This window comes from Drosophila ananassae, chromosome 2L (genome assembly GCF_017639315.1).
Source record: "Drosophila ananassae strain 14024-0371.13 chromosome 2L, ASM1763931v2, whole genome shotgun sequence".
Taxonomy (NCBI): Eukaryota; Metazoa; Arthropoda; class Insecta; order Diptera; family Drosophilidae; genus Drosophila; species Drosophila ananassae.
The window spans coordinates 18271728-18284328 of record NC_057927.1 but is presented as its reverse complement, the minus strand read 5'-3'; the positions used below and the strand labels follow the sequence as shown (position 1 = coordinate 18284328).

Here is a 12601-nt window from a genome sequence, read left to right as displayed (position 1 = left end):
TAAGGAACAAAATTTATTCAAAACATGATGAAGAGCTTAAATGAAATCAATTACCTATAATCTATAAATACCTACAAAAAAAGTAATCTTACTAAAAGAAAGTAATGGAAAAAGGATCAGCCACTTTATAAAATATTCACTTAATCTTTCTTTTTAAATCGAGATCCATTAAAGAGAAACCCAGATACTCAATTGATTTGGTTATAAAACTTATACTGCCCTCACTTGACAAATTTTTTATTAATTTCAATTTTATTTCTCCATTTCAGTTTTAAGTACTTGGCCATAAAGGAAAAGTCATGCATTGAATTTGTCCTGAGCATTGGATTTTCCATATCAGATGGGAGAGGCAGCTCAACGGAAACTTCACTATCAAACGTGTCAACGCCATAATCATATCTTTGCGAGCGGGGTTTGTCTGGAAGCCATCTGGGTATCTTCACCTCGCCGGTGGCAATTTTAACAATCGTTAGCCCATCCGGCCGTCTGGACCACATAAACACAAAAACAAAAACATTGGCAGTGTCCTCTCACGATGGATTTGCTTAATTGCCTAGGCAAGTCGTTGGCAATTTGGTTTCGGTTCCAGCCTCTCACTCCGCCTTGGTTAATTTCTTGTAAAAGTCGTTCGTGGCGGATTGCAGTGCAAACTCCAAAATCCTGGAAATACTCGCACGTTTGCGTGCTCTTCGTGATTTAATATGTAGCCATCAAATCGGACTGGATGTGGGGTGGGCAGTATGCAGTCATTACGGGCAGCCGGCTGAGTGGTGGTCAAAAATAGTTGCTTTTGCGGCTGGCGGCTTAAAAACAATATTTACCACAATTGGCGATCAAGAAAACCGAAAACTTTCTACCCAGCTGCGGCAAGTGGATCTGTTCACCGATTCTAGTCTAAATCATACTAGGGGGCCCAGTCAAATCCGATTACCTCACACTCATTAACCACAAGCTCAGTGTTGGACTTGCACTTGGACTTGGACAACTGTGGAGCTAATCAAATGCATTGCGAGCGATGTCAGTCAAGAATGCCAAGTGAGAAAAAAAGAGTCGACAAGCCGAGCCAATTGTTACTTTCACTAGTCAATAATGCAACAGGGGCAACGAGCCAGTAACAACTAACAACAACAACTTTCGCATTCAACATCCAGCATGCAGCATCCAGCATACTCAAGATATCCCGCATCCAGTGTCTGCGGTTGGTAATTAAGACGGTCACAGCTCGCAATACACTTTTGGTTTTCTAATCAGTCGCACTGTAGAAATATGCAAATTGCACGATGCAACACCGGGCTCACCTGGTATGTGCCCCGTTTAAACTCGCATAAATGCACATTTGCACTTATTCTGATTGGTATCATTTGCCAGTCACTGCCACTGGCGCCAGGCCAATGTAATTGTACCAGCAACCGTGTATCCATCAGATACATATCGCACACCGCTCGCGTTAGCGATTCACTTTCGTTCGGCGGGCTTTCATTGTCCCATTGCTGTGGACTCACACGCAGTGGCAGCGGGAAGGCGGCCAATTGGTGGTTGTTTGCTGCTCGATATTGGCATCATAATCCCAGACGACAATGCGATTCAATTTGTTGGCGATCGATCGCTGAGCAGATCGCCGATTTCTGATCGGCGGGATCCCCCCGTACGACTCTGACCCAGAAAGCCTCGGTGGCATTGGCATTGGATTTTTCAGCGCCGTGCCACTGGCATTGGCAGCAGGAATTGCGATTCCGGTGCAAACTTCAAGCACTGCAAGCTGCATATACATGAGCATTAGCTTGATGAAAAACCAGCTATCCAGCCGATCTGCGGTCGAGGCTGCGCGATAAAAGGAGCAGCCAGCAGCACTTGGTTGCCATTTGCGACTCGTCCACTCAGCCGTACGGTAGTGTCCCAGTGAATCTAGTGTGAATCCTAGCTAACCAAAAACATGCTGCTGTGTCGCATCGTGGTGGCACTGATGCTGCTTATCCTCCTTCACTATTCCACGGCGGATGAGCTAACCACCCAAGGGACGCCATCTGCACCAGGATCTCAGCCCAGAGCGGCGGGCTCCATGAGGGCCGTTCACAGTGACGCCTATATAGCGCGAAACCAGAAACAGTGCTTCGATACCCGTAGTCTAGTGTCCTGCATCAAGTACAAGGCCAGCAAGCTCATCTGGAAGCTGGCCACCAACAGCCTAGGCTTCTTTCCCAACGAGTACGGGCGCGAATTGCCCGGGGACAAGAACCGCTGGCTGCGGATGGTCCAGCTTGGAGAACCCGCTAACGAAGTGGTTGTTTTTAACGATGCCAAGAGTTTGGAAGGTGGGTCTCAGCACTGAAAGAAATAAGGTTCCGTTAATATGGCAACATGTTTGAATACGAACTAAAGATAAAGTTTTTAAAAGTGAACTTAATAGTACACGAGATAGTATTATAGAAGCTAGACGAGCTAGATAGAAACGTGCTGATAAATAAGATTGTATTCAATTTCTTTCGGTGCAATCGAAAGTTGTTTTCCCCGGTTAGTTGGGCAGGAAAATTCGCAGCTTAAGACCGGGGCAATCAAATGCCCGGAATGTGTCTGTGTGGGGGACTTTAATTGATCACCTGTACCTGGGTAACATCCATGGCATACATTGGATTTAATGGATAACTCGCGGCGGATGTTTAATTAATTTGAAGAATTATTGCTGCTGGCTTCCTCTCTCGATAAACACTTGCTATGCATTTTTCGCGCATCTTATTTTTGTATATTCTTATAATGATTTTCTTGTTTTTTTTTTTCAGGTGACAGCGAACTGACGCTAATCTTGAAGTTCCTGAAACGGGCGGTGGAGACTTTTGGGCGCAATCATGCCCTGCAGCTGACACTTTCCAGTGAAACTGGAGCTCGCGTCTTGGACGAATCTGGTTCGTATAGGGATTATATGAAATTCATCATAAAGCGGTAGTTAATCAGAGAAATAAACCCCAATTAGAGGCTCGTTTGAAGAAAAAGAAGAAGAAGTGGCTCATCCTCCTGCCCCTGATTATTTTGATGAAGATTGCCCATTTGAAGATGACTCTGGTCGGCCTCCTGATGCCAGTCCTGGGAATGAATCTGCTTCTGGTCGGCGGCGTAGGTTGGTTGATCCACTACCTGAAGTATAAGACTATGTGCAAGATCCACCCCCACCTGGTGCAAACGCACTCGCACGTCTACGAATCGGACCCTTCAGACTACTCCTCCTTCGTGGGCAGTAGCTTTTCCAACTCGTACCCTCCCTACAGCTCGGGGTCCGGGTCACCCCACGAGGTAGGCGGCGGCAATAGCTACAGCAAGGACTGGGCCACGAGTAAGGCCTACCACGGTTACAACTATCTGGACACGATCAGCAAGCGAATACAGTAGGAGAGTCCTGAGAACCAAACGGTCTTGTGCCACCAATATTGAAAACTACTAGATTGTCTGCAGGCCTTGTCCTGGCTAGTTAGCTCCTAGATAGTGTAGGTAATTTATTTTTATTTAAATAAAAATATTTTTTATTTGTTTTTTAATGCGCAAAACTGAAACAGACAAGTCTGTAATTGGAATTTGGTAGGGGAAAAGACGGAACGCAGATTGTAACTAATTAATGAGAAGGCCAGATTAATAAAGTTTAAGGATTATAGAATGGCAATCTTAAAATTTGAACCATATATTACATGCTTAGCACTGTATGTTAGCTAATAGCAATAATATTTTTTATGGGTGTTCCCATGTGATGTCATTAATTGCTTTGGCTTTAGGCTCTAAAAAAATCCTCCTAAATATGTGCCTGCACCACCTAATGGCGTCAGAAGAGCAAACAATAGCCCATATAACCATAAAAACAATTTGTTTATGGTGAAAGCAAACAAGCACTTCCCCACAGACACCGTTCGGAACAAAAAGCAACCAAAATAATAACAAAAACATTGGAGAGGCTGTCGGCTTCGTTGTTTACCAGTGTTCTTATCAGTGGAATGGCTCTTGTTTACCAAACAATGTGGATTTGGCTTCCGAGAAGCGATTTCGATTTGGCCGAATCAATTTGTTTACTACCAACTGATTCCCTGACCCAAATGTGCAACTGTGACTGTGGCCAGAAATAGTTCTTCTGGATCCGACTTTTCAATCTGAGTTTTCGGCTTGTAACTTTTTTTGCGTGACACATACTTTCAAATCTGTTGCTAAGAAATTGTTCAAAATACTTTGGCCATTTTTGCTAAATTTATGAACATTTGTTATTTTTTCATTTTGTTTGTGCTGGCATTGGTCAAATGCATGTGGCCGAATTCCAATGTTTCCTTATCGGAGCCGGTTTGTTTACAAAATAATTTGTTTCGGTTTCCCGATGAACCTAGCCAATTGTTTGTCCAACCAACGACGCATGCCGAAATCAATGGGATTCTGTCGACCCGTATAACACAAACTAATGCCACAAAAGTCCGGTGGGTTTTCGCCAGCCGGTTGCAATCTCCGGACTATGCATGTAAATGATTTTTTGAAGCAAATATCAATGCAAACATCGAGTGTTTCTCCATATTTATGGCCAAAGCCAAACAAAAAGCTAAACAACCAACGACAGATAATAAATCCGGCAAAAGCACGTTAAAAGCCAACAGCTGAAACATAAGCTAAGTATATGATCCATAAGAAATTAAGGGACACGGGTGCGTATGCTTAATATTTTAAACGATTTTATATTACGTCTTTGAGAATCTACTACGTCTATCTTTGAGAAGCTAAAAACAAGCTTATAATAATCGTAGATTTTAGGTGTAATATAAAAAATCCAAGCACAACTTTGAAGGGAATACTCCCGGACATTTGAAAAAAATCAAAAAAAATATATTTTCCTTCCTACTCCTGGAGGGAATCCTCCAGGAAATTTGAAAACATCGATAAAATATTTTGTTCTTCGATTTTGATACAGAGTCAAAGCGAATTTTTGTACCCATTGTTTAGGTATTATGCTCAAGAATCGGATTATTATTGGCAAAGATATAGACATCGCTGGGGGCCAAATTGTCCTCCCCATACATTCCTCAGTATTTTGAAGGGGACCCCCTGAAAAATTTGAGAAAAAATCGAAGAATAAATTCGTTCTTAGGTTTTAATGCAGATCGAAGGAGAATCACTCTACAAATCGATTAAGGTATTCCGCTCAAGAATCGGATGATAATTGGCACAGATATAGCCATCGCTGGGGGGCCAAATTGTCCTCCCCATACATTCCTCAGTATTTTGAAGGGGACCCCCTGGAAAATTTGAGAAAAAATCGAAGAATAAATTCGTTCTTAGGTTTTAATGCAGATCGAAGGAGAATCACTCTACAAATCGTTTAAGGTATTCCGCTCAAGAATCGGATGATAATTGGCAAAGATATAGCCATCGCTGGGGGCCAAATTGTCCTCCCCATACATTCCTCAGTATTTTGAAGGGGACCCCCTGGAAAATTTGAGAAAAAATCGAAGAATAAATTCGTTCTTAGGTTTTAATGCAGATCGAAGGAGAATGACTCTACAAATCGATTAAGGTATTCCGCTCAAGAATCGGATGATAATTGGCACAGATATAGCCATCGCTGGGGGCCAAATTGTCCTCCCCATACATTGCTCAGTATTTTGAAGGGGACCCCCTGGAAAATTTGAGAAAAAATCGAAGAATAAATTCGTTCTTAGGTTTTAATGCAGATCGAAGGAGAATCACTCTACAAATCGTTTAAGGTATTCCGCTCAAGAATCGGATGATAATTGGCACAGATATAGCCATCGCTGGGGGCCAAATTGTCCTCCCCATACATTCCTGAGTATTTTGAAGGGGACCCCTGGAAAATTTGAGAAAAAATAGAAGAATAAATTCGTTCTTAGGTTTTAATGCAGATCGAAGGAGAATCAATCCACAAATCGTTTAAGGTATTCCGCTCAAGAATCGGATGATAATTGGCACAGATATAGCCATCGCTGGGGGCCAAATTGTCCTCCCCATACATTCCTCAGTATTTTGAAGGGGACCCCCTGGAAAATTTGAGAAAAAATCGAAGAATAAATTCGTTCTTAGGTTTTAATGCAGATCGAAGGAGAATCACTCTACAAATCGATTAAGGTATTCCGCTCAAGAATCGGATGATAATTGGCACAGATATAGCCATCGCTGGGGGCCAAATTGTCCTCCCCATACATTCCTCAGTATTTTGAAGGGGACCCCCTGGAAAATTTGAGAAAAAATCGAAGAATAAATTCGTTCTTAGGTTTTAATGCAGATCGAAGGAGAATCACTCTACAAATCGATTAAGGTATTCCGCTCAAGAATCGGATGATAATTGGCAAAGATATAGCCATTGCTGGGGGCCAAATTGTCCTCCCCATACATTCCTCAGTATTTTGAAGGGGACCCCCTGGAAAATTTGAGAAAAAATCGAAGAATAAATTCGTTCTTAGGTTTTAATGCAGATCGAAGGAGAATCATTCCCCAAATCGTTTAAGGTATTCCGCTCGAGAATCGGATGATAATTGGCAAAGATATAGCCATTGCTGGGGGCCAAATTGTCCTCCCCATACATTCCTCAGTATTTTGAAGGGGACCCCTGGAAAATTTGAGAAAAAATAGAAGAATAAATTCGTTGTTAGGTTTTAATGCAGATCGAAGGAGAATCAATCCACAAATCGTTTAAGGTATTCCGCTCAAGAATCGGATGATAATTGGCAAAGATATAGCCATCGCTGGGGGCCAAATTGTCCTCCCCATACATTCCTCAGTATTTTGAAGGGGACCCCCTGGAAAATTTGAGAAAAAATCGAAGAATAAATTCGTTCTTAGGTTTTAATGCAGATCGAAGGAGAATCACTCTACAAATCGATTAAGGTATTCCGCTCAAGAATCGGATGATAATTGGCACAGATATAGCCATCGCTGGGGGCCAAATTGTCCTCCCCATACATTCCTCAGTATTTTGAAGGGGACCCCCTGGAAAATTTGAGAAAAAATCGAAGAATAAATTCGTTCTTAGGTTTTAATGCAGATCGAAGGAGAATCACTCTACAAATCGATTAAGGTATTCCGCTCAAGAATCGGATGATAATTGGCACAGATAGCCATCGCTGGGGGCCAAATTGTCCTCCCCATACATTCCTCAGTATTTTGAAGGGGACCTCCTGGAAAATTTGAGAAAAAATCGAACAATAAATTCTTTCTTAGGTTTTAATGCAGATCGAAGGAGAATCACTCTACAAATCGTTTAAGGTATTCCGCTCAAGAATCGGATGATAATTGGCACAGATATAGCCATCGCTGGGGGCCAAATTCTCCTCCCCATACATTCCTCAGTATTTTGAAGGGGACCCCCTGGAAAATTTGAGAAAAAATCGAAGAATAAATTCGTTCTTAGGTTTTAATGCAAGTCGAAGGAGAATCAATCCACAAATCGTTTAAGGTATTCCGCTCAAGAATCGGATGATAATTGGCAAAGATATAGCCATCGCTGGGGGCCAAATTGTCCTCCCCATACATTCCTCAGTATTTTGAAGGGGACCCCCTGGAAAATTTGAGAAAAAATCGAAGAATAAATTCTTTCTTAGGTTTTAATGCAGATCGAAGGAGAATCACTCTACAAATCGATTAAGGTATTCCGCTCAAGAATCGGATGATAATTGGCACAGATATAGCCATCGCTGGGGGCCAAATTGTCCTCCCCATACATTCCTCAGTATTTTGAAGGGGACCCCCTGGAAAATTTGAGAAAAAAACGAAGAATAAATTCGTTCTTATGTTTTAATGCAGATCGAAGGAGAATCACTCTACAAATCGTTTAAGGTATTCCGCTCAAGAATCGGATGATAATTGGCACAGATATAGCCATCGCTGGGGCCAAATTGTCCTCCCCATACATTCGTCAGTATTTTGAAGGGGACCTCCTGGAAAATTTGAGAAAAAATCGAAGAATAAATTCTTTCTTAGGTTTTAATGCAGATCGAAGGAGAATCACTCTACAAATCGATTAAGGTATTCCGCTCAAGAATCGGATGATAATTGGCACAGATATAGCCATCGCTGGGGGCCAAATTGTCCTCCCCATACATTCCTCAGTATTTTGAAGGGGACCTCCTGGAAAATTTGAGAAAAAATCGAAGAATAAATTCGTTGTTAGGTTTTAATGCAGATCGAAGGAGAATCACTCTACAAATCGTTTAAGGTATTCCGCTCAAGAATCGGATGATAATTGGCAAAGATATAGCCATCGCTGGGGGCCAAATTGTCCTCCCCATACATTCCTCAGTATTTTGAAGGGGACCCCCTGGAAAATTTGAGAAAAAATCGAACAATAAATTCTTTCTTAGGTTTTAATGCAGATCGAAGGAGAATCACTCTACAAATCGTTTAAGGTATTCCGCTCAAGAATCGGATGATAATTGGCACAGATATAGCCATCGCTGGGGCCAAATTGTCCTCCCCATACATTCCTCAGTATTTTGAAGGGGACCCCTGGAAAATTTGAGAAAAAATAGAAGAATAAATTCGTTCTTAGGTTTTAATGCAGATCGAAGGAGAATCAATCCACAAATCGTTTAAGGTATTCCGCTCAAGAATCGGATGATAATTGGCAAAGATATAGCCATCGCTGGGGGCCAAATTGTCCTCCCCATACATTCCTCAGTATTTTGAAGGGGACCCCCTGGAAAATTTGAGAAAAAATCGAAGAATAAATTCGTTCTTAGGTTTTAATGCAGATCGAAGGAGAATGACTCTACAAATCGATTAAGGTATTCCGCTCAAGAATCGGATGATAATTGGCAAAGATATAGCCATCGCTGGGGGCCAAATTGTCCTCCCCATACATTGCTCAGTATTTTGAAGGGGACCCCCTGGAAAATTTGAGAAAAAATCGAAGAATAAATTCGTTCTTAGGTTTTAATGCAGATCGAAGGAGAATCACTCTACAAATCGTTTAAGGTATTCCGCTCAAGAATCGGATGATAATTGGCACAGATATAGCCATCGCTGGGGGCCAAATTGTCCTCCCCATACATTCCTGAGTATTTTGAAGGGGACCCCTGGAAAATTTGAGAAAAAATAGAAGAATAAATTCGTTCTTAGGTTTTAATGCAGATCGAAGGAGAATCAATCCACAAATCGTTTAAGGTATTCCGCTCAAGAATCGGATGATAATTGGCACAGATATAGCCATCGCTGGGGGCCAAATTGTCCTCCCCATACATTCCTCAGTATTTTGAAGGGGACCCCCTGGAAAATTTGAGAAAAAATCGAAGAATAAATTCGTTCTTAGGTTTTAATGCAGATCGAAGGAGAATCACTCTACAAATCGATTAAGGTATTCCGCTCAAGAATCGGATGATAATTGGCACAGATAGCCATCGCTGGGGGCCAAATTGTCCTCCCCATACATTCCTCAGTATTTTGAAGGGGACCTCCTGGAAAATTTGAGAAAAAATCGAACAATAAATTCTTTCTTAGGTTTTAATGCAGATCGAAGGAGAATCACTCTACAAATCGTTTAAGGTATTCCGCTCAAGAATCGGATGATAATTGGCACAGATATAGCCATCGCTGGGGGCCAAATTCTCCTCCCCATACATTCCTCAGTATTTTGAAGGGGACCCCCTGGAAAATTTGAGAAAAAAACGAAGAATAAATTCGTTCTTATGTTTTAATGCAGATCGAAGGAGAATCACTCTACAAATCGTTTAAGGTATTCCGCTCAAGAATCGGATGATAATTGGCACAGATATAGCCATCGCTGGGGCCAAATTGTCCTCCCCATACATTCGTCAGTATTTTGAAGGGGACCTCCTGGAAAATTTGAGAAAAAATCGAAGAATAAATTCTTTCTTAGGTTTTAATGCAGATCGAAGGAGAATCACTCTACAAATCGATTAAGGTATTCCGCTCAAGAATCGGATGATAATTGGCACAGATATAGCCATCGCTGGGGGCCAAATTGTCCTCCCCATACATTCCTCAGTATTTTGAAGGGGACCTCCTGGAAAATTTGAGAAAAAATCGAAGAATAAATTCGTTGTTAGGTTTTAATGCAGATCGAAGGAGAATCACTCTACAAATCGTTTAAGGTATTCCGCTCAAGAATCGGATGATAATTGGCAAAGATATAGCCATCGCTGGGGGCCAAATTGTCCTCCCCATACATTCCTCAGTATTTTGAAGGGGACCCCCTGGAAAATTTGAGAAAAAATCGAAGAATAAATTCGTTCTTAGGTTTTAATGCAGATCGAAGGAGAATCACTCTACAAATCGATTAAGGTATTCCGCTCAAGAATCGGATGATAATTGGCACAGATATAGCCATCGCTGGGGGCCAAATTGTCCTCCCCATACATTCCTCAGTATTTTGAAGGGGACCCCCTGGAAAATTTGAGAAAAAATCGAACAATAAATTCTTTCTTAGGTTTTAATGCAGATCGAAGGAGAATCACTCTACAAATCGTTTAAGGTATTCCGCTCAAGAATCGGATGATAATTGGCACAGATATAGCCATCGCTGGGGCCAAATTGTCCTCCCCATACATTCCTCAGTATTTTGAAGGGGACCCCTGGAAAATTTGAGAAAAAATAGAAGAATAAATTCGTTCTTAGGTTTTAATGCAGATCGAAGGAGAATCAATCCACAAATCGTTTAAGGTATTCCGCTCAAGAATCGGATGATAATTGGCAAAGATATAGCCATCGCTGGGGGCCAAATTGTCCTCCCCATACATTCCTCAGTATTTTGAAGGGGACCCCCTGGAAAATTTGAGAAAAAATCGAAGAATAAATTCGTTCTTAGGTTTTAATGCAGATCGAAGGAGAATGACTCTACAAATCGATTAAGGTATTCCGCTCAAGAATCGGATGATAATTGGCAAAGATATAGCCATCGCTGGGGGCCAAATTGTCCTCCCCATACATTGCTCAGTATTTTGAAGGGGACCCCCTGGAAAATTTGAGAAAAAATCGAAGAATAAATTCGTTCTTAGGTTTTAATGCAGATCGAAGGAGAATCACTCTACAAATCGATTAAGGTATTCCGCTCAAGAATCGGATGATAATTGGCACAGATAGCCATCGCTGGGGGCCAAATTGTCCTCCCCATACATTCCTCAGTATTTTGAAGGGGACCTCCTGGAAAATTTGAGAAAAAATCGAACAATAAATTCTTTCTTAGGTTTTAATGCAGATCGAAGGAGAATCACTCTACAAATCGTTTAAGGTATTCCGCTCAAGAATCGGATGATAATTGGCACAGATATAGCCATCGCTGGGGGCCAAATTCTCCTCCCCATACATTCCTCAGTATTTTGAAGGGGACCCCTGGAAAATTTGAGAAAAAATAGAAGAATAAATTCGTTCTTAGGTTTTAATGCAGATCGAAGGAGAATCAATCCACAAATCGTTTAAGGTATTCCGCTCAAGAATCGGATGATAATTGGCAAAGATATAGCCATCGCTGGGGGCCAAATTGTCCTCCCCATACATTCCTCAGTATTTTGAAGGGGACCCCCTGGAAAATTTGAGAAAAAATCGAAGAATAAATTCGTTCTTAGGTTTTAATGCAGATCGAAGGAGAATGACTCTACAAATCGATTAAGGTATTCCGCTCAAGAATCGGATGATAATTGGCAAAGATATAGCCATCGCTGGGGGCCAAATTGTCCTCCCCATACATTGCTCAGTATTTTGAAGGGGACCCCCTGGAAAATTTGAGAAAAAATCGAAGAATAAATTCGTTCTTAGGTTTTAATGCAGATCGAAGGAGAATCACTCTACAAATCGATTAAGGTATTCCGCTCAAGAATCGGATGATAATTGGCACAGATAGCCATCGCTGGGGGCCAAATTGTCCTCCCCATACATTCCTCAGTATTTTGAAGGGGACCTCCTGGAAAATTTGAGAAAAAATCGAACAATAAATTCTTTCTTAGGTTTTAATGCAGATCGAAGGAGAATCACTCTACAAATCGTTTAAGGTATTCCGCTCAAGAATCGGATGATAATTGGCACAGATATAGCCATCGCTGGGGGCCAAATTCTCCTCCCCATACATTCCTCAGTATTTTGAAGGGGACCCCCTGGAAAATTTGAGAAAAAATCGAAGAATAAATTCGTTCTTAGGTTTTAATGCAAGTCGAAGGAGAATCAATCCACAAATCGTTTAAGGTATTCCGCTCAAGAATCGGATGATAATTGGCAAAGATATAGCCATCGCTGGGGGCCAAATTGTCCTCCCCATACATTCCTCAGTATTTTGAAGGGGACCCCCTGGAAAATTTGAGAAAAAATCGAAGAATAAATTCGTTCTTAGGTTTTAATGCAGATCGAAGGAGAATCACTCTACAAATCGATTAAGGTATTCCGCTCAAGAATCGGATGATAATTGGCACAGATATAGCCATCGCTGGGGGCCAAATTGTCCTCCCCATACACTCCTCAGTATTTTGAAGGGGACCCCCTGGAAAATTTGAGAAAAAAACGAAGAATAAATTCGTTCTTATGTTTTAATGCAGATCGAAGGAGAATCACTCTACAAATCGTTTAAGGTATTCCGCTCAAGAATCGGATGATAATTGGCACAGATATAGCCATCGCTGGGGCCAAA

The 12601-nt window shown here is 41.5% G+C and overlaps 1 protein-coding gene across 1 annotated transcript; it reads left to right on the top strand.

Moving 5' to 3' along the window:
* Positions 1–1843: 1843 nt before the first annotated feature.
* LOC6499167 lies at positions 1844–3509 on the top strand. Its single transcript, XM_001955136.4, has 3 exons — positions 1844–2312; positions 2778–2900; positions 2969–3509. Exons 1-3 carry the CDS (start codon positions 1934–1936, stop codon positions 3379–3381), a joined length of 915 nt encoding a protein of 304 aa, XP_001955172.1. The 5' UTR covers positions 1844–1933; the 3' UTR covers positions 3382–3509.
* The last annotated feature ends 9092 nt before the right edge of the window (positions 3510–12601 follow it).